This window comes from Gavialis gangeticus, unplaced genomic scaffold, assembly GCF_001723915.1.
Source record: "Gavialis gangeticus isolate Ggan-Ray unplaced genomic scaffold, GavGan_comp1, whole genome shotgun sequence".
Lineage (NCBI taxonomy): Eukaryota > Metazoa > Chordata > Crocodylia > Gavialidae > Gavialis > Gavialis gangeticus.
In genome coordinates this window covers 99,261,624-99,284,979 of record NW_017729033.1, presented here as the reverse complement: position 1 = coordinate 99,284,979, position 23,356 = coordinate 99,261,624, and the positions used below count along the sequence as shown (strand labels likewise).

The window sequence follows — 23,356 nt, the reverse complement described above, 5'->3', positions numbered from 1 at the left end:
GGGGGGGAATGGGCCTGGACTGGAAGTGGTGGGGGAAGGGGGCAACGGGGCTGTACTTGAAGGGGAGGTAGGGTGGGAACGGGCCTAGACATGGGCCTCTGTCCATGCTCCCACCCCCTCCCCCCCACCATTCCTGATGGGCAATTGGCTAGTCGCACTATAAAAGCACATCCACCTGACTTTAAACTACTTGTACAACCTGCACTACTTTAAATCTCATTAGTATTTGTCTTTCTTTGTGCGACAATATAGGTTCTTACTGTAAGGCATGCATACCCATAACCTCAGCTTTGAGGTAGGAATTGTCCCAGCACAGTATTAAAAAGTTTTGTGCTGTTCAGTGTCCAGATGAGACATAGAACTACGTTCATGTTCACAGTGTGGTCATGAGGGATCCTATAACAATCCCTGTATATGCAGGAGCACTAATTCTAGCACCTCAGCTGAATTCCAGCAAGAGAAATCATAGTGGGCTGAATCCAAACCAAAGAAAGTCATGGTCTCTGCTGGGTTTTGTATCAGGCCCCTCTTCTATATGCCTTCAGCTAATGTTTTTTTCTTCATTTTGTGTCCTAACCTATTGTGTTGGTCACTGGGTATGTGTCATGCAGCCATCACATTCTGCTATGGTGATGGTTGAACACCACTGAAAAAAAAAGAGATTCTCAGATACTGTTCAAAAACTTAATTGGGATGACAAGTTCCCCTAGTTTAGAAAGATATTATTAGTTCAAGAACACAGCAGCTATACTAGGCCATCTCCAGCCCTAGTCTGAAGACCAGATGCTATCCTTGACTGTACCTTCATTTATAAATAAATCCATTTGCTGAATAAAATTCCTTCATTTGTTTTGGTGGACTTTCAGCTGTACAAGAGGTATGTGGAGGCTATAACTTTGCAAAAATTTCTAACTCTTTTCAAACACACACAGCAACTGGATTCCATAGCAACAAAATGCAGAAAGGGATGCCACCTGAATATGTGACACTGCTTTTACAAAGTGTTTTACCAGCACTTCATTTACTAGTCAAAATGGAGGGCTGGTTATTGACATATTGAGCCTCAACCTTTCTTTAATAACTTTGGTTTAAAAAAATAAATTCTCTGATGGGATTTACTTCTCATGCACACAAAACCATACAGGGAAATGTTTCTATGTAGTAATTCATAAAACAATCAATACCTTTATTCCCATTCATGTCTGACACATTCAATAAGTAATTAACTTTAAAAAAAATGACTTCACTGTTTTTGACCTCCTGTTTTCCAGGATTGGAAAATGAACAGTAGTTAATGGGCAACAGTAGTCAGTGGGTGGGTATCATCTGCCTCTCATTTACTGTTGTAACGGAAAAGATAGAGTGGGAGGAAGAAATTGTTATTCATTGAGGTGTTCATTTATACAATACTACAATATTTCTGGATATTTGCTATAAGCAGCATGAACTTTGTAGCAGTTCTTCAACTTCATAGGTGTTTACTGCTGTTCATTTTCTTCTCAATGTATTCAAACAGATTTTAACTCCACAAAGACTGGTACCTTTAATGTTCTGGTGCCTTTCATCTGTTTTTACATAAAAGAATCATGGAAGTCAATGTTTTGTGCTGGAAAACCCTCTCCAGTTCCCACAACTACTGTGCTGTACAGTGTTGATATGTTCAAGGAGTATCACAAACAATGGAGTCTGCAAGTCAGAGTTGCAGAAGCAACTTACTTCTTACCCTAATTCAACACATATCCTTACTGGATTTTTTGCTTTGAGCTCTGAAACCAGAATTAATAGTTAGGATTTACTGAACCTGCCTCCCTTTTAGCTGTATGCATCAGCAAATAATATGAGCATCACTGTCACTCTTTTATGAGACTGTCCACTCTCAAGAATAGCCTCTACTCAGCATTGGCTACAGCTATAGCTGTTCTTATGCTATATGGGTTAGCTTAGCAACAACCCACAGGAGCTTGTACTGGCCAGAATTTTGGCCCTACTCAAAACACTGCAAATCCCCAGTTTAGCTGTCAGATGCTTACTCAGAGCAGCTCCCAGTGACAGAGGAAGCCTGGGAAAGGAAGGGAACTTGCTTCTTTACATTCTGCCTTGCTCCCCAGCAGCACACAGGAGCTATACCAGAGGTGACTCCTCTGGAAAATAGCAAGGGGACTCCTCTGGGAAATACCAAGGATGCAGAGGACTATGAGATCCATCCATGGAGCTCCCATATAATGCCCCCTTCATGAAGAACCATGAAAGAAAAAAGGGATACTATTTTCCAATTTCTTAGATACTTACACTAGCACGATGCTCTCTCTTCCAGAGCAGGGTCAGTTTTTTTCTGGCTCCTCCCTTTGCAGCACCCTCTGAGATCCATGTGCTTTTGCAGAAATCCCCTTTCTGAAAGGATGCAGGTACATTAGCAGCATTTGCTTTGGCATGAATAGCCACTCAAATGTTGCATACTTTTGGAAGAGAAGCATGTCACACAACAAAGCTGCTTTTGAGCTCCATCTTTATACTGCAGACCCACTAAGGCAGGGGTCTTTTTTAGGTCTAAGTACCCGCAGTGGCTGGACGCTGAGTGGGGAGGGAGTGGGGCAGGGGGAGTAGCACACAGCTGGACACAGAGCAGGGAGGCGGGACAGCATGCAGGCAGGCACAGATGGAGTGCTGCCAGCTCCCAGGAGCAGGGCCAGGGTGGGGTGAGGGCAGTGGCACCCCTCTGGGGGGGCGGGGAATCTCACTGGGTTTGTGTGTGGTGGTGGCTGCCGCTGCATGCAAGCTTCCCTGCCCCGCAGAGGGGCGCTGCTGCCCTCACCCTGCCCCGGCTCTGCTCCTGGGAGGCGGTGGCACTCTGTCTGTGCCCACTCATGCATACCCCCTAGGACCAGTCCAGGTACCTCCAGGGGTACATGTACCCTCGGTTGACAACCCCTACATTGAGGGAATTCCCATGAAAACTTGTCTCTCTGCAGCAAGAGGGATCTAATCAGGTTGCTCTGGATTAGGGGAGTCAAGGGGTGATTGGACATCTTCAAGGAACACTGGTGGCATGCAAACCTGTCCCTCTCTGGGCTTTGGCTAAGAGTCACAACACAGCCCTGCTTACGCTGTACATTGATTTTTATTTTTTAATCACATACCCAATCCTCTTCTTTTTCTTAAATGGGCCCAACAATTAACAACAACCTTGTGACTGCACTCAGAGTGTTACTTGTGTAGTGTTGCTATTCACAGTTGCATGAAATGGAAGAGATTTCACTGTTGGTTTACACACAAACTAGTTTGGAGGCAAAGAACCTGTAGTGTTATTTATGTTCTTCCAGCCAATGTTTACTGTTCCCCAAGGTTCCATTTCCATATGTACTTGACCATTCACTCGCACCATAATAAACCTGCACACAAAGTGGAAAGAAAACAGGGCACTGAATCTGAAATAATTTCCTTTTTATAGAAGTTTGTCTCTGTACTTTGTCTTACCGTATCTCATGTCTGAGAATGCTCTGAAGACCAATGTTTTGTTAATTTCTGTGTGTTGCTATTAATGTTGGAAAAGCAAGATGACATCATTAAAACATCAGAAAAGCCTGTGTACAGTTTGGATAAATAATAAGCGAGGGAATGAAGATAATGTGTCAAACTCCTAAAAGCATTTGAAGAGTTTCAAACCTGAGATAGAGGAGGAATTATTGGGTATATACCTACCCATAACTAGACATAATGAAATGAAATGGAGAAAATGAAGATGCAGTCTAAAGATGCTCAAAAATGTCCTAGCAGTGAGATTTATTTAACTGTGGTGCAGTCTCCCAGGAGATGTGCAGGAGGCCACATTTAAAAGTCTATTAGACAATTAATGAGCAAAAGAAATCACTACAGGAAGCAACCCTGAACTAGCAAGGGATGGATGAGATGCCCTAACAGCCTTTTTTCTGTAAATTTTAAAGCATGAACTTCTGTGATCAAAACAAAGAGGGATTTTACAAGTTCATTTGGTAGGAGTGTGAATTTTCAAAAGCTTGGCACTTATGGCAACTGCAGGGGTACTAAGATAACAAGGATGAATTAATGACTTGTGAGTTAAAAACAGGCAGAGAAGGTTCTTTGGGTAAATCTAATATTGGACACTCAATTTTATAACAGGACAGACAGACACAGTTTCATTGACTTACAGTTCCATCCATCTAAAAGAGAAGAAGAGCAGAGGGAATCTGAATATTCATGATTAACTGAGCTTCTTCGTCTAGATCACAATGTCTAATCATCTATTACCAGTGAATCAACAGACAGCCCAAGACCATTTCTTCAGAATTAATGCTGTACCACATTCCAGGAGGAGTGGCTTTGTTAGTATTTGCAAAGGCCAAAAATAAAATTGAATTCATAATAAAAGAAAAAAAATCTATGTCTGTCTCTGCCCCATGTCTGGGTCTTGTGGAGATTCACTAGCTACTTGTTAAAGGCAGAGAACTGCACCACAACAAAGATTTTTTTCTTGCTTCTTTTCTAATTTTGCAGCCAGAGCACTTAGATGCCATTATTGAGCTGCAGGACTGTATGCACCCCTGCAAAATGTCAGGTCCTATGCCTTCATCTATATCAGGGTAGAATCCCATGTTCTAAGTCTTGAGAAACAACACTCCCTGGATTCAAAAGTGCTGAAAAGGCCCTACTAGATCTGGCACTGACCTGCATGTCTCCCCTTCAGGAGCTTGAAGAGTGCTCAAAAGAAGTGACAAGTCTTGTTTTCATCCTGCTCTGCCTCAACACACACATGTGATACGAATTTTGCTTTGAATAGTTTGAGGTGCAGTTTCACAAACCCCCCTGAACTTATATCCTTGAAATGTAGCAGACTCCATGCCCTCAGAAAGGGCTACCATCTCTGCAGTTTTCATCCAAACCAGGCAAGAACTGACATAGTTATAGGTATTTTAGTCATTCTCCATTATAGCCTACGGTTGAATCACCGAAACAGCATCGATACTCCAAAACAGATGTTGCTGAATCGAAACAGAATGGTGATCTGAAACACCGAAACAAATCACTGTCCCTCGAAAATGGCTGAATCTGAAACCTAATTGAAACAAATCCATTTCACATAGCTCTAATGTGTAGCAGTTTAGGGCAATGGTTGATGGACTACATAAGAGACCAGAAGGTACTTAATGTAGTACAGGATTGGGAGGAGATAGCTCATGACAGATCAGAATGGAGACATATTATCAAAGTGCTACAAATGCTGGTTGGCCACTGGAGGTAAGTATAAGGTACAAATGTGCCCTGCCTTCTGCTTGACTTCAGACTATGGCTAACCACATCTCCCTAGGGCTGGCAAGGGGCACAGGGGCTGGTTCTGATCTTCATGGAGCTGGGATGCAGCAGTCCCAGCTGCCAGGACACTTGTCCTGGCCTGTGGGGATTGGGTCCCAACCTGATCTCCATATGGCTGAGACACCAGTCCCAACAGCCGGGACAGCTCTCCCGGCCATGTGGAGATTGGGACAGGTCCCAGTCTCCACATGGCCAGGAGACATCTGCCCCTGCAGCCAGTACAGCTCTTCCCCTTCCCACCCCCACTCCTCCTCTGCCCCTCACCGCATCCAGGCTTAGTCACGCAGCAGCTGGCTTTCTGCCCCACTGGCACAGTAGCTCATGTGACATTAACTTAGTACCTGTATTTTCTGATTATAGCAAACGGCGCATTAGCCTAACCTATTGCACAGTAAGTCTCACGCATGTGTGGATGATGATGCTTTACTGTTCATTAGATTAGTCTAATGAGCAGTAAAGCGTCTTGCGTAGATGCACCCACAGAGAACAACTGATCATCTCCTTCTATGAACACCTTTTCTGTATTTGGAGATTTATGAAATCCTCCTCTCTTTTCTTCTCTTGAAAAAAAATAATCCCAATTCTTCCAACTTTTTTCATAGGTCATATTTTCTAGACCATTAACCATTTTTGTTGCTTTCCTCTGGACTCTTTCCGATATTCCACCTTCTTTCCTGAAGCATGTGTCCATAGATGAATAGATACAAACAGAGCCCATAGCACTGCATTTAGGTATCCTAGGGAGTGACAAAACTGGCTTTTTATTTCTTAACTCTAATAATTGCTAATAGCAGTGGTGGCTCTTTTGTTAAGCTCAGACACCAGAACTGTAATCACCATGCACTCCAACCAAGAGCCCTAACAGATGTTAATTTAATTGTACAATGGGATCTGAGACGTTTTCCCCCGAATCAAGGTTTGGCAGGGTAGGACACATGATTGTTGGCATCTGGGATAAAATTCCTCAAATCCCATTGTCATGCTAGGGCATGATGCCAACTGTGCAGCAACCTGGAGATGGGGAGCACCTTGATCCCCAGGTGCCTGTGAATACACCATAAGTCTGCACAACATGGCTTCAAATGTCCCTGCCACGGGGAACTAATGGGCTTCCTGCATACAGAGGAATTTAAAGCTGCGCCATGTGCACGGCTTTAAATGTCCCCTTGTGTGGGAAAGTCAATGGATTTCCCTCATACAGGGACATTCAAAGCCACGCCATCCAGCCCAGTACTGAATTACATGCCACATGTTCAAATTTAAGTGAGTTACAAACCAGCCACAAAGGTGATTCACATGTAATGTCGGCCCCTTCTTTTTTGCTGCTGTAGTCTAGTGGAATGGTGGAAAGTTTTAATCAAGAGAGACCAGCTTACACAAGGCCATATGCATCTGAATTTTGTCCAGGATCGTCTCAGTTGCCACATACCAAGTACTTCAGGGCATTTCAAAGCTATCTGCATTTCTTTGGTAATTTTCCATTTTTCCTCTGTGAGCTCTCTCTCTCTTTCTTCCATCTCAACAAAAGATATAAATTTATCCTGTTATGCAAGACATTGTTATTTGTTGAGACAATGAAATTGAGAGTTATGAGGAGCTGAGGCCATAATAAAATACTTGACATATTTTCTGTAAAGCTTTTTGGTGTGTTAAAACCCCTAACATTTCCTAAATTAAACTTTGAACAAGACAGAACTTGCTGGTGCTTGTTGACTCACTCATCAATGAGAAAAAACCCTAAGATTTTCAGTGCCCTGAATAATGACTGAAATACTCACTTCAATCAGCTTCAGTTGCCAGTAAGCCTTAGGTAATATTTGCTTTTTAACAATAACCTATATATATATATATATATATATATATATATATATAAATCTGTATGCATCAAAGTTTGTAAAATTGCTATTTTCTTGAACATAGTGATGAACTGAGACTGACGTTATTTGTAAGATTTATAAAACTATCAGTTACTTACTTATTTCTGGGCTCCTACTTGAGAAGAAACAGAACATACCAAGTCACCACAACCAGCAAGCCAATTTAAATTTCAAACAGCAATCCGCTGAAGACATGTCACATGAAAATTGAACAGTTCTGGCTTTAAGAACATACACCATTAAGTGACAAATGCATCCACAACCATCATTATTTAGGAAAACACATAGGATTTGAGACACCAGGATTAACTTTATGAAACCTCAAAGCCCTCCAACTGTATTTGTTTGCTCAGAACTTGAACAGGATGAATTATAAAGCCACTCCCAAACTTTCCTTTCCCCTATGCATATGAACCTTACCTTTTGGAACTGTTTTTACTTTATCTTTTCAGAAGTTAGACAGGTTTCACTTATATCCATTTCCTTATTGATGCGGTCCTCTCAGTTTTACTTTTTCTTGAACTCATGTAGGTAATTTGTTTTTGTACTGAACATAACATAAGTCTTGGTGCTTACACCACAATATAATTATCTTCATTACCCAAAGCAAAAAGTCATGCCCATCTTAAGAAAAGGTAAGCTTTGATATAAATACTGTTCACATGATAGCTTAAAAGCAAATGTCTACTTTGTGCTGCTTGCTAAAAGCATCTTCTTGGGTATCTGGTGCCATCTTGCTGGGTGATAAACATTTAAACAGTGTCCTCCAACATATCTGAGATGAGGATAAAATGGGAAGAATAGCTGCCTATGTCATAGCTGCTAAGGTGAACAGTGAATAAGATTTGCAAGTTGATAGTTACCATGTATACCAGACACCAGCATATGGTAACAAAGCAAAGTAATTCTCATGCTGCTATTTTTAATGGGGTGTGTAACAGGGATAACTTGCTGGAGCCTTTCTGTTGGTGGCCTTCCTGTCTTGGTCTAACCGCCTGCTTACTCTCCTGCCATGCCTTGATCTTAATTGATTGAGTGATGTAATTAGTGGGAGGCTGCCCACTTTATATGCCCGGTGTCAGGGGGCGCTATCTGCGGCTCCTTTTTCCTCCCCTACACCACAGCCCAAGCCTCGCAGATGGTACTTGACATGGTTTGCCCTATGCCTTGGCCCTCTTCTTTACTTCTGGGGCCCCCCCCACTGCTCCCTCCTGCTCCAGGGCTCCTCGCTGCCCCCTCCCGCTCCAGGGCTGGGGCCAATGCGCCCCCAAACAATGCTGCGCCCTCTCCGGCGCCAGGAAACCCCATGCTACCATGGCGTCCCTATGAGGCCTCCTCCACCCCTAATAGCCTCACCTGGTCCTCTGGTAAAATAGTAAACACAAAACACAAAGCCCCTGGGCTATAACATAAACTAAACCGTCCGGTCAAAAACCATGTTCTGTCCCTACTGGGAAAATACTCCAACTCTGCCGCAACCAGGGGATGCTCCTGCAGTCTATCTTCCCCTTCCTCTCTGCACTGGCTGAGCTCCCCACTCCTTGGCCACTGGAGGGGAACTGCTCTCCTGGCCTTATGCTTGGGCTTAAGAAGGGGCCAAGCCCTGCCCCTTCCTGTCAGCTGATCCCCTTGGTTCCCCTAGCAACCAGCACCTGTGCTGCCCTGGTGACTGGCAGTTGAGCCTTCCCCTTCTCACCACTAGGGGTCTCTCCTGAGCCATTTCTGCCTTTAGGCACAGGGCACCCAAGTGCTCTGCGACAGGGTGAAAGTTTTTTTTAAAGAATTTGTCCAGGATAGAATAGATTAGATAAAAATGGAACAAAATTCTCTTCTTTGAGCCACACTGTGAGTAAAATTTGTCATGTAAACCCAAGACTTTTGCCACCAAGAAGCAGCCCTCTCAAGCATCATATCTAGAACACATTATTAGAAGAAAGGAGTGGATTTCAAAAGCAAATTTTAAGGAGCATTTAGAAAGAAATAATTACTGTCACAAGTGGCCCCTGAGGCTGGCCTGATGCTTCGGTGTCATGTGGATGACAATCAGCAGAAGGATCTAGATGATGGTGTTATTGGAAGATGCAATCAACAACTTTGTTCACTCTCCTCACCATTTTCTCCCTCTTAAATCAATTACTTCTCTGTTGTACCTTTTCAGAAACTGTCAAAATTAGTGTCTTCCAGATCCTCATTTCTGGGGATGAGTCAAAAGGAATAAATCAGCAGTTCCCTCTAGGTGTCAGACCCGGCACAGGAGAGAGAGGTCCCTCCAATGAAACCAAGCAATAACATATTTTGAGGGAGAAAACTTCAGTTGAGGTTTCCATTGTACTGTATGGACAAAAACCAACTTCAAAAAATGTGCAGAAGTCCAGAGCACTTACACGCTGTGCCAGAGTGGGATAAGGACTCAGCCCTACTGAAGTCAATAGGGCTTTCTCATGGCTTGAGGTGGGAGAGCAGTGACTTGGGGGTGGAGGGTGGATAACAAGCATGCAAGCAGGTGGGCAGTGTCCTCATTCTGCTGTCACTACAGCAACCACTCATGCAGATTCACTGTCCAAAACTCTCCCTCCTGCATCATCCTTTTTTCTCAGAGGATGGGGTGGATTTCTTTTTTCTTGAAAACAGAACATATAGCTCAGACTAAGTGTGCTCCTCAGTTGGGTTGTTCTCAAAGCCCTCCTTCCCCCTGTCCCTTCCCATAATTCCCCTCTGCTACAGAGGAAAACTCAAACCTTTTCTTATAACCAAGTAGGAGCCAAGAGGATTTACATAGCCTGACCATAAGAGTGAGGAAGCAGGCAATAAATCTTCATGTGTCTTCAGCATCTGAGATGATCATAACACAACTCAAAGTACACAACAGCACTGGCAGAGTGCAAATCTTTCCCTCCAAAAGGAATAAAGAGTTGGGCCAGAAAAAGCAGCCATTAAGACTTATGAATCCTGTGAGACATCTCAGTCTACCCCTCCTGAGCCTCATCTCCCACCCATAGGCAGGTTTTTGTGTCCTTTATTAGCAGAGCTACTATTTGAGACATGGACCACAAGAAGGAACTAAATGGCTTGCCCATGCAGAGGAGACTTTGACCTCTTTTTCTGGGAGTCCACAGACATATTTGCACAAAATAAGCAGCACCTCATAGCTGCTCTCCAGCACCTTGATCTCTAACACTGCATCCCTGAACCTTGTGCTCAGGACCTTCTTTGGTACTTGGCAGCAAAAGGGAGGGTGCAATCTTCCACCACTTGTGAAATCTGGGCTATTTTCTGCTCCACTTGCTCCTGTTCACACCATATAGCAAACTAGAAAGCTACTTTATAAACGGTATTGCAACGTGCAAAACATCTCCTTCCTTGACCATCCAAACAAAAGGGTGCAGCTTACTCCTAAAGGCGAATTCCCAAGATGGCAACATTACTTATGGAAAGTTTATGATCAATTCAAACAATGAGAATTTGGAGCTGCACCTCATGCCAACTGCTCCAAAATATGTGCAGCCCAAATAAGGGAAAATGCGGAAACTTGCAAACTTACTGAAAGCAACTTGGTCCAAAGACAGTGGCGAGATTGCAAACATTCATTCTGTTTTCCCCGTGATGCTCAGCAACTTGCGTCAAGAAACAGCACAGGTACTTCAGCAGGCAGTAGTGAGCATCAGGCAGCTCTTTCAGGAGTTCTTTCAAGTTATTGTCCTTCTGAGCATCACTTCCAGCATCTGAAAAAAAGGGGGAGGGGAAAAAAAATCAACATCAGAAAACTGTGTCACCACCAATCTGTCCATGCAAATTAACTTTATTCTTTAAACAAAAAGAGTCAGATTCTACTCCATATGACCTTGCACAAAAAGGACTATGTTAGAACAAGATTTGGTTAAACTAGTACAAGTCCACCTGTAGACTAGCCTCATTATACAACATTAAATCTAGAGTCACTCCATTAAGCTCAGTGGAGTTAAGTCCAAAAATTTTTTGCCCTCAAATCTTACATTAGCATTTTTTTCAGCAATCCACTAGCTCACCTATCTCAATTCATCACTCCAAAAAGTGCACACGCTCATTTCTTGTTTCTCTTAGGATGGCAAGATTACTTTTGTACAGGAGCTGTCCCTTCTCTAACACTAAGCATTCTCTGTGCAATAATAAGAAAACAATTGCCCAAAATATATTAGTCCAAGGACCAGCTAAGATAAAAAACACAGACATTTACTATCACAAACTCCAGAGCCACACTCCCAGTAGTTGAAAAAGAATGAAGCAATTACATGTTAGTTTCTTTTTTGTCATACTTTGCTGCCCTACCTGACTTTGCTATAGTTTCCTTTTTAATATATCATCACGAATCTTTTTCTAAAGGTTTTTTCTTCTGTTGTGCAGATCCTCCTTTCACTCACATTTCCTCTAAGCTTCATGTCTCTCCATGCCCCAGAACTAATTTTGGTTTTCCATTACTCCTGCCTACTCATAATACACAGAGACAGACACAGACTCTCTCTTTACTTTCCCATTGATTCCAGATGCTGTTCCCCTGTGCTAACAGGTGGCTCTTGATTACCCTGATATACAATTCTGTTGATCTGTCATATCATCTACTTCCTAGTTTCAACAGTGTGACTCTCCTACTTTCCCCCTTGTTCTAGAGGCCTTGGTTTCAGCTCATTGTCTCAAGATAAATCCATTTAATACATGCAAAACATCCAGAAGTAATGGCCATCAGACCCCCGAGCAAGATAGTAAATACTGGGTATGACATCCCAATAAGAAGTTTAACTCTGACCCCCTTGGCTTGGGTTTTGTGCGATATAATTGGTCACTGGTTTCAGTACAGTGAGCACAACCACAATTGGTTTGGGGAATACATTTTTACACAGACCCCTTAAAGTGTATTTTTATATTGAATCCAGTTCTGCAATCTTTTCTCACAATGATTACAGCTGACTGACTTACAGGAGCAGTTTCACCCAGTCAAAGGGTGTATTCACAGGAGTAAATGCTAGTTACTATAAAGGATGGAGAATAAAACTTAGTGGGCAGCTCTACATGACACATTTACTGTGCAGTAGACTAATTAACTGCATGGTAAACATCTCAGTGTCTACATGTGTGCTCCTATTAGGTCACAGGAAACTAATAAACTCCACAGCAGGGACTACCCTAAATACAAGTACTACCCTGCTGTGGAGTCTTCCTGTGGGCAGCAGCACCTGTGTAGATGCCGATTGGTTGGCTCAGACATGAGGGTGTTTCAGTAGCCTGCCAGCTAGCTTCACGCTGAAGCACACTTGTGCCCCAGCCAGCATCTCCACAGCAGCCCTAGGCTGGTAGGCTGACCCCCGGGGCTCTCTGCCATCTAGGGCTGCTCCAGCTGGGCTCTACGTGCTGCATATTAATGAAGTCCAAAGCTAATTGCTCTGGAGTTATTTGCAGATGGCACTCCTGGGAGTTTATTCATGTGCAGTAATTGCATGTGCAGACATGCCCAGTTTGGGGGAGTATTATTACAGTAAATGAAGCTCTCTCAGGTCATATCTAATTACCGTGAAATATAAAGTTCCATAAAATATAAAATGGTGCACAAGTAAGAAGAAATGGTGATGTTGGGTAGCAACTAGATTCTGTGTTTCAAACTGCAGAATGCTGTTAGCGCATCTAATAAGACTTTTCACTTTTGAACTTTTAGAAGAAAATGCATTACTTGCAAGGGCATTGTACTACAAGCAGAATACAATAGAAATTCTGTTTCACAGATGACCTCAAGTTTTTGAACTCTGGCTATTTTCTGATTTGGAATTAAACCTTAAAACAGAAAAAAAAACCCCAACAACAAAAAAAAGAGTCTGTAAAAATTCTGGGTTGTTCAAAATATTTTAAAAAGCAAATTGAAATGGAAAATAATTTCTAACGGAAAAATGTAAGCCCCGTTTCCACAAATATCAGAAGGGTGATTCCACATCCCATGAACTGTTTCCCCCGACCCTATTTTCCCCTTCACAACAAAATATGGCAAAACTGACATTATTTCAAAATATCTTGATTTCAGCTAAGCGATGTTTTTGACAGAAAATTGTTCCATTAATGGTTTTCTGGTAAACTCCAATCAAAAGGTTGGTTCATTTATATTTAGCTAAGCATTTCCATACCAAGTAAGTTCTCTGAAAATTCTTGATATTATAGGCTGAACCTCTGCCTAGATTTAATTCTGCGCAACTGCTGTCAGGTAATTAGACTTCTCTTTTGTGGCTCATTTTAAGTTTCATGCAGGAACTCCCTTATAGCTCTTAGGGTTTTGCTCTTGCTGTTGGAGAAATGTCTTTGCTCCATGAGCCCCAGGTGAATGATTCTGCCTTATGGACAGTCTTGTGTTCCTAGAGGATGACCACTTTGTTCCAAAATGGCTGGTGGCTTGAAGACAGAACCTTGCTAACACTGCAAGTCACAAAATATTCTTCAGGTCAGAGGGCATTCTGGTCCAGTCCCAACTAGGTCAGCCTTCCAAGGCCCAAGTCCAGGAAAGCACTTGGAAACAAGCACATTGCATCTGAAGCAACTTAGCAAGTGCCTACTAAAACAGTGCATATGCCAAGTACATGCTGTTTTGCACACTATGGTTTGTAACAGAAGAGAAATTAAATTGTATTGCAGGCTTGCCCTCTTGTGGTTGGAAGCTAGGAGAGAGGGTACATAAAATGCTGTTACCATGTCTTCTTGTGTACAACTCGTACCCTTTTTCCACAAACCAGCTGGGGAAAATTGGATATGCATTAGATGTGAGGAAAGGGGGTTTCCCATAGGTCCAGACATTTGGCAGCAGAGACAGGGGGGCAGAGCAATGGCAGCATTAATTGCTGTGGCTCTGGGAACCATGGCAATTAATGCTGCCACAGTTCCTCCCCCCAGCTACACGTGGGACTGGGCTGGCATGCAGGCTCACCTGCAGCCAGGTCCTGCATGATGGCTCTGGAGCCCTGTGCCAGGTTGAACCCAGCGCGCCAGTCTAGGAGCGTGCCAGGTTGGCCTTGGCATAAGGCTCCAGAGCCAGAGCATAGAGTTGGCTGGGGAGGGTCCAGTTGCAGCAGATGGGAGCTGGGGGCTATGTGGTGGTGCCTGGTAGGGTCCAACCATGGTGTTGTGTCTGGACCCTGGCTGGCCAGCCTTGCATGCTGGTTCTGGAGCCACTGTGGCTGGACCCCAGTTCTTCTGCAGCTGGATTGGGCCCAGCACCACCGCGGGTCCCAAGCACTGGTGTATGGTCCCCAGTTTTCAGATTTATACAGACATTGGGAGAGCCGGGTCAAACTGACACAATACCTCTCCTGGGCATGTGCTGTGCTTGGCACGGAGGTGCACTGAGCTGAAAGTAAAGTTGTTTTGTTCTTTTATTTTTTTTCTCATCTGTAAGCAGCCTCATTGAATAAAAAGAGTGGCTTTTTTTAAAAGGTAAATTTTATGATTTTCATCTCTATCACTACCTTTCATTTCTAGTAACTGTTTTTGGAGTAGATTGTGTAGTGTTTTCTGGTAGTCACCTGAGGAATGCTAAATATATAAATATAAAGTTATCATAGTAGTTAAAAATATGGTGACCTGAGGACCAGGGACATAATCTTTGGGTCAGGATATGATTTATATTTCACAGGAATTTTTGTAGTTAAAGAGTAAACAAGATGGAACTTGCCCACAGTTCAGAAAGGCATGGGAATATATATTTGTTACTCAATATTTACTCATATTTATTACTCAATATAGTTTAGCTGGAACTATAACATTTTCAAATACTAAAAATAACTGTTTCACAGGCTATGATTTAGTGTTCACATGATATATAGATTCTAGGAAAACCTTATTGTTTTCAACTTGTATTAGAAGCTTAATACTATTTTTATACTTTTCATATTCTAATTCATGGAAGAATAATGATTACCCCTATCTTGTCAAATATCAGATCTACCAATGACCACATCAAGCAATTCCAGGACCAAATCTTTACATTATCATCAATTAAAGCCTTTCCTTTGGCAAAGAGAAGCTAGCTTATTCCTTTGGAAAAAAAGGCAGTCAAATATTCATGAAGCAGGCTTGAATAATTCTGTTCATGCACTTATTTAAGGCAAATAGGCTTATTTTTAAGATAACTTATTTAATTATTTCCTGATAAAAAACAGGAAATAAGCAAACAATCTCACCCTTTGTCACTTAATGAATGATGATCCTAATATTGTTTTTAAATAAAATTATAGATTCATAGATCTATGAATCTATAATTTTATTTAAAAACAGTATTAGGATCATCATTCATAAGGTGACAAAGGGCGAGACTATTTGTTTCCTGTTTTTATCTGAGTGGACATTTTGGAAGGCTGGTATGGAGCAAGATAAGGAAATCAACAGTGCCTCTATTTGCACAGAGCAAGATGAAGTGGACAGATTCTTTGATTTGATTATGAATTGCCTGTTACTTTTTATAAGAACTTGGGGGAAAGAAACAACTTGGTGTAGTTTCCATGAAGACAGAACTTCAGAATTCAGTTCCAAATGTATTTCTGATTAGATAGCAAACACTGTTTACTAGTCTAAATATTTGTTCCCATAAAGCTGCATGCAGTTATGATCAGTAAAGCCAAACCTATTACTCAGGGAAAACATGTCAATACTGCCACACAACTACCTAATTAGGAAAACCCTTTGAGAGCTAATTGCCTCTCTCACCCTCCCACTGGTATTTGAGATTGTTAGGTACTTTTCCATTTACCGAAGAGTTTCTCATCCCTTAAAAAACCTGACAGTATTCTATTTTCCTCTCTTCACAATGCATTTTGAAGCCAGGAAGGCACTTTTGCTCTAAACAAAGCTGTCAGCTTCATGGCACCAGATTTAATTCAGTGAGTTTGACTTCCTTGTTTGTTAAGTATTCTGCATTACAAGGTGCTGATCAAGACCAGCATGGGCTCATTACTGCACAGGATCAACTCTTTGGTCCTCACTCAGTGCTATTCTGGTATTACACATGGCTTGTAGTCATTTCCCAGGTTTTCAGGAAAGGGGGCAGGGGAGCTGATTCTGAGATTTTCAGAAGACAAACTGTCTGGGATGGGAACAATGGGAAACACACTTTTGCCTCTATGGGTTTATTTGTTTACAGCCTTATAGACTAAATTAGAGATATAGATAGCAGAAGCTTTTGTGTGCTCCAAAAGACATGATGTGAAAAAACATGCACAGACCAGTGTATAAAATGGAAAGAGTGACTTGAATACTAAAGGCAGGGAAGGAGGGAGGGAGGGGAGAGATGAGAGGGAAGGTAGTGCTGGGTAAGGCAAGTGAAGGTAGTGCTGGGTGAGGCAAGTAAGTAATAAACCCATAGAAACAAAAGGGTCACAGAAATGAATCCAGGTAATGGGATAAGAATCTATAGTCCCTATTTAAACCATACTAAACACAATTCAGTTTGTCGATAATTTCTTGTTCTGCAATTTCCCTTTCAAGTTGTTTTTTAAAGATTTGCTGCCTAAGAACAGCTACCCCAAGGTCAGCGATAGAACGTCTAGTGCCTGTCTGCTGCCTACACTACACAAATGGAGTGATGCCTAGGTGTAAGAATGAATGAACATTGATCTGATACCAGCTCCAAAAAGACACAGAGGCTGGTGACAGATTTTTTCAATTTCCCTGGACGTTCCTGTGACTTCATAGCTGACATCTTGCTTCATGTAAGGTGAAGAACATGATGAGACAACCCCATAAAGCAGGAGCTCCACTTTAGACATGTATTCACAGACCAAAATTTCAATCCTGCTCAACACCCAACAGTACCTATAATGACCTGGATTTCCAAAAACAGCACAGCCTGAAATAAGCTTGTCACTTCTGAAAAACAAGATACTAAGGAAGGGGCTGGAAGCAGTTAAAAATGTTGCTGCTGAGAACATGGCTAACAGACCAGAAACAAGAACAGCAAGAATGGAGGGGATAAGTCTTCAGAGATGTGGGCGGAAGATTTTTAGCTGCACCCCATTTTGCTACAAAGTTCACATAATTAAAGAAGAAGAAAGGGTTTTGCAATATTCTGCCTTGTTTCTTTACATGTTGAGGTTCTCGGCTGAGAAACAACCACCAGCTTGTCATCTAATTTAATCCCTTTTGCTGTTCAACTAATTTCTTACTCCTTCCAAAACATAAGTGACCAACACATCACTAAGAAGCACTGTGCAATATGTTAAACGTTATAACGGAGAGTTGGAAGAACTGAAAACTTCCCTTCTCTACCCTTATCCCGTACTGGAAATATACCAGCACTGGCTCATATGTCAGATAAAGTGACGTGCTTATGATGTGACTCCACCTTAGATCAACAGCTCACACCTTGTTTAAGTCAATAAAAGGAACTCCAAAAAATCTCTTTCTAAAATATTGTAAAAAGATAACTAGTGAATATAAAACCTAACCCAACAATGCAAGAGACCCAGCTGCAGGTCTTTAATCCTGTGCAGCAGGATTTCTGTCTTCCTCCCTACCTTGCTGGTAACTTTGCCTCCCACCTGTTGTTACTACTCTAATGAATACTATCTCCATATCGAAGGCAGCTTCTAGTGTTTTTACCTGTTGACAAGCATCTTGTGCATTTGAAAAACATATCACTCTCAGTTTGTTGCTAACCTTTTCATTATTGAAATGAAAATAAAAGACAACACCCCCCTCTGATTTGCAATACTTTGGTGAAGACATCAGCTCCCACTTCCATTTTCACAACCATTTCTCAGGCTGAGATTTGGCCTATAAAAGTTGATACAACCCATGTGTTTTTTGCTGTGCTCCAAACACCTTACCTGGCTGACTACAAAGCAAGAAATAAAAGGCTGCCCTACATGGAACTGTGGATCCAGAACAGATCTCCACTCTCTCTCAAACTAAAAACTGCACTCAAAGACTACAGGTTTCCCTTGATTTATGTGGGTTCTATTTATGTGAATTCGCTCTTATGTGGTGACTCTTTTTAGACCTGGAATTCGTTATATGCAAGGTAAATTCGCTCTTATGCAATCTGCATAGGTGTGCTTCCCTCTCCCCCAATCAGGGAAGTCTGTGAGGGGAGGGGAAAGGGCCGTGAGTGGAGGAGAGTGTGACAGGAGGGGTAAGGGCTGTGGGGCCGGGGCTTCATTCACTGCAGCCCCTGCTGCAGCTGCTCTAGGAGTGACCAATGCCAGTGGCTTGCAGCTGCTGGGCTGCACTGCACCCTGAACCCAGTGGGGCTCCGCTTCCCTCAGGGCATCGTGCTCTGAGCCCCTGGTGCGGTGCAGCCCAGGGGCTGCAAGCAGGCGGTGTCCACCGCTCCTGGGGCTGCAGTAGGGGCAGGCGGCAGCCTGCAGCAGGACAAGAGCAAGCTGGGGCCAGTAGCCGCTGCAGGCTGGGGCTGGAGGTGGCACTGGGTTTGTCCCAGCACTCAGGGCGGGCTGCGGCAATGGGAGAGGGGCTGCTGCCACTCCAAAATTCACCGTTGGCCCCCCCCACCCGAATGCCAGGAAGAGCCTGGTACTGCCGCTGGCCCCAGCCTGTGGCAGCTGCCAATGCCAGCCTGCTTTTGTCCCGCTGCAGGCTGCTGCCCGCCCCTGCTGACCCCCGGGGAGCAGCTGATGCTACCTGCTTGTAGCCGCTCCCAGAGCTGCTGCAGCAGGGGCTGGGCTGAGTGGGGAGAAGTGAAGCAGTGGGAGAAGTGGAGTTAGTGGGGCTGCCTCTTGCCTCACATGCCAGGAAGGGCCCGGTGCCACCCCTACTGCAGCCCCGGGAGCAGTGGATGCTGCCTGCTTGCAGCCGCTGGGCTGCTCCGCGCCCCGCCCTCACCCCTTTCCTAGCCCCAGCTTGCCTCCCTAACTATCATGGGAATGCATCTCTACCTGTTCCACTGTAAACTGGGTTCGCTTTATGCAAATTCAATTTATGCACCATTGTCTGGGAATGCATCTACCACATACATCAAATGAAATCTGTATGTAAAACTATAAATGCACCTGGGCTTGCCAGACATGGCCAGTGGAGAAAGCAGGCAATTTTTCAACACAGTATCATGCCTCTATATGTAGCATATGAAAAAAAAAATACACCATTCTAAAGTGGATCTAGGAGGACATGTGAACACTCTTTATTTAAACATGTAATCAAGTAGCCTTCTGTATAAATGCAATGAGTGTCAGAGGTAAACTTAATACAAACAGGGGTCTACATTTTTATATACATCTACCACAGGGAGCAATGCAATAAATCAGTGATGCCCAAACTTTTTTCCTCATGGAGGGGCCTGAACTGTTTGCAGGCTGGATCCAGCCAGTGGGCCTGATCTGGCAGGTGGAGCGAGTTTCAATACCACTGCGCAAAGCAGGATGTGGAGAGGCACCAAGCCCTGATCCAGCCACACAGGGGTGAGAGGGTGTGGCCTGCCCCCTACCCACCCATGTGGAGGAAGAGGGTGTGGCGTGGCCCATCCTTGATCTGGCTATGCAGGGTTTAGGAATTTGGCAGTAGGACAGGGGTAACAGTATTAATTCACCCTTGTCCCTGACCACTAAATTTTCCAACCTGTGGGAAGCCCCGTGACCTGCTGGCTGAGGGGTGAGCGTCCCTGCAATAAAGAGATTATACAGAGGAAAAGCTTCCTGTGTACTGGAAGGAGACATGCAATTTGACTGGCCTGCTAAAAGGAAGCAACCATGAAAGAGGATAGGGGTTGTGTGTACAGGGCTTTTGCCTTTCTGATTCCTAGCACTGGACAAAAAACTTAAGAGGCAAAAAGAAAAAAAGACAAGACATGAAAAACTAGAAGTGATAAATAACCCACACAGAGGATCATTACTTGGGCATTTCTAAAGTAGTACTTCTCACAGTAGTGAAGTGCCACTAGTCTATAAATACGCTTCCAACAGCTTGGCCTGGCATGCTCCAAACACACCTCTCTGTACCAGTGAGGTTCCTTGTATAGTGGGGGAGATGGGCTGGGGGGAAATGTCCCATTACAAGGGCACCAATGTGGTGAGCAAGGTTAAATTCTGCCAGATGATTCACAGGCATGCCCTACCTGCCTAAGCCATGCACCTCTGGCCAATACCATTCTGGGGGCAACAGTGGCTTTGCTATGAGCTGCCTGCCAAAGGTGGTGGTGTTGCAACAACTCACAGTTACAAATCCTCTCTCACCAAACTTCTGCTAGTGTTCAAAGGGCAAAATGGAGGAAGCACTGAAGTTGCCTTCAGATTATACCACCTACTCTTTTATCTGGAATTCTATGAACCAAGAGATTGAGTAGTCATCTCTGTTAATGTTTCTATAGATTTTAAAGCATTTTAAGTAAAATATTGACCTCAACATTAACACACTTTACTGTCAATCTCCACCCCCCCCCAAAACACACCTCTCCTTCCCAACGAAGTGGAACTTGGCTGTCAGGCAGGGCCCTTGCTTCCCTGTCAGCCCACTCTGTCAGGCAGAATACAAGAGCCCTCTAGGATGGTGGAATCACCCGGCTCGACAAAGCTTTGGCTGGGATGATCTAGTTGGGGATGGCCCTGATTTGAGCAGGGGGTTGGACTAGATGACCTCCTGAAGTCCCTTCCAACCCTAATTTTGGTTCTTGCTGAAACAATAAGGTTGTTACCTGTTGTGCATTCACCAATTATGATGTAATGGTTCCCATTAGAAAGGTCCATCTCCTGCATACACTAAATGCCACACAACCATGGGCCTCTGGAACTCCCCACAGTCCCACTTCCCAAGTTCTTTGAAGAGATGGATCCCACATTTTGCATAGCAAGGAAATGCAAGCAATTCAAGGTGAAATAAGAATTTTGCAGTCTTATAAAATCCACCTGCCCTGAAGTGTGCTTTGTAAAGCACTTGTTGCTGTACTAAGCAATAAGAACTTCTTTTAAGAGGACATTTTGTCGTGTTTTTAATTAAATTACCATATAACACTGTATGACTTGTAATTATCTGTAGTTTTCTATCAAGTTATTTTCATAGAAGAGATCACTCCCAACTGTCACTTTAGACGGATATTTTGAGACTCAGATGCTTGTACACTTACAGATATTTTTGTACCAAACCTGCACAAGCTTTTCTAAATAAATTCTACCATTTCCCATGCAAAGTTTTAATGGGAAGGTTATAATAGGACACTGGTACCAACCTTCCTTGTAGAGCTGAGACTGAGTGGCTTCAGAGTCAAGGTTATTTTTAATAAGTTAACTTAAAAATAGGTTGACCTACTTTCTTCATACTTTACAGCACAGAGAGAGAAATGGGTGCCATGTTGCAATAGATCCAGAGGGACAGATAAATAAATAATCTTGGTAACTTAAGCCTGCACAGCTGAGTCTATAATTCTGGTCATTTAGCTCCAAAAAATGATTATCTATCATTTGTGCTAAGGCAAAATCCCTGCCAGAGTAAACATTTAATTTCAGGATCATCAGTTAATGTCCTGTTCTTCAGGGTGGGAAGGTGGGTGTGTTGAAATCATCACATTTTCTTCAAACTTTACAGAAGAGTTCTTCTTGACTTACAGACTTGAACTGGAATCTTGCAGATAAGATGCAGTTTTTCTTAGAATTATAACAGGACAAAAGTAGGACATACTGGAAACATCTACACATGCCCATTACTACGGAGTTGACTAATTAGCCCTGCAGTAAAGCATCACATTCTACACGTACACCAATATTAGGATGCAGTAAATTAACTAACACTGCTGTAGGATAGCATTGCCCCTGACAGTACTATCCTACAGCAGAGTAATTTACTTCACCAAAACACATGTGTAGACAGTGACAAGATAGCTGGGGCATGAGGTTGCTAGAGTGCAGGGACTGCATGCCACCTAACCCCACACTATAGCACCCTCATGTCCCAGCCAGCCCTTCCATCGCCTGATGCTACCACCTAGGGGCTGGGGTTGACGTCTCAAACCTCCTGCCAGCTCAGAGATGCTTTGCCCTGGCTCAAAGTGCTGCAGGTGGATGTGTAAATACTGCACCCAGAAGCAGTTGACTTGGGCATGAACTGTGCTGGAGTTTATTGTCACATTAATAGCGTGTGTAGATATATCCACTGTGGAAGTACCTTCCTAGTTAAGGTTTGGAATCATAGAATCATTAGTAGGGTGAGAAGGGAACCTTTGGAGCCCATCTAGTCCAGCCCCTGCCTGAGGCAGGATCATTCCTATCCAAACCTCCCCAAGCAAATCCTTGTCTAACCTATTACCAAAAAGACCCAATCAGACCTGTCACACAAGCAAAAGGAACAGCACCTAACCTGCCACAGGTAATGGAGAGGGACAAGACTGATAAGTGTCCTGCTGCTGCAAGGGTTGTGCAAGAGATTAAATAAAGGATAAAAGAAAAGAGATAAAATATGCGCAAGAGATCTAAGGTAGAGAGGGCCGTGCCCCCCCCCACTACAGAGGATGGCAAAGCCCCCACAGTTCATACCAATCTGACCTGGGGGGTAAAATTCCTTCCTGATCTCAAATGTGGTGATCAGTCTGACCCTAAGCAGAGGGTTAAGCCTGCCTAGCTAGAAAGTTCTAGGCTTTGATCCCAGCAGGTTCTTTGGCACAAACCCTGTCAAAACCCCCAGACTTGGCTGCAGACAACACCCAGTGCCTCTGAGGAAGATGAACATATGTAGTAAAAGAGGGGAAAAATATTCCTTACTGGCAAGGCATCAGACATGATAGTGACTCTTTTCTCAGCACTGGTTAGGCCTCATCTAGAGTGTGGTAGACAGTTTTGGCCTCCACATTTTAAAAAGGACATGGAGAAGTTAGAGATGGTTCAGAGGCAGGTGACAAAAATGATAAAAGGCTTGGAAGGCAAGGGAGGTTGTTTGGAAGCAAGGTGAGGCTGGAGCAAATAGGCATGTTTTGCTTAAGGAAAAGGCACATAAGAAGAAATACAATAGCAGTCTTCCAATATCTGAAGGGCTGCCATAAAGATAAGGGACAACATCTTCTAAAAGCATGGAACATACCCATGGCATAGCATAGCATAGGCATAGGCACTCCTAGATCATCCCTGACTAATGTTTATCCAACCTTCTCTTGAATAACTCCAGTGATGGAGATTCTACAATTTCTTTAAGCAGTCTATCCCACTGCCTCACTGTTC

The 23,356-nt window shown here is 43.3% G+C and overlaps 1 protein-coding gene across 3 annotated transcripts in view; it reads right to left on the bottom strand.

Moving 5' to 3' along the window:
* Positions 1–23,356, bottom strand: part of FAM13A (family with sequence similarity 13 member A) — a 261,003-nt gene that overhangs the window by 226,279 nt on the left and 11,368 nt on the right. For all 3 annotated transcript variants that reach the window (XM_019526054.1, XM_019526052.1, XM_019526053.1), the window contains exon 4: positions 10,747–10,927. In XM_019526054.1, coding sequence (XP_019381599.1) covers positions 10,747–10,927 — 181 coding nt within the window. The remainder of the gene's footprint in view (positions 1–10,746; positions 10,928–23,356) is intronic.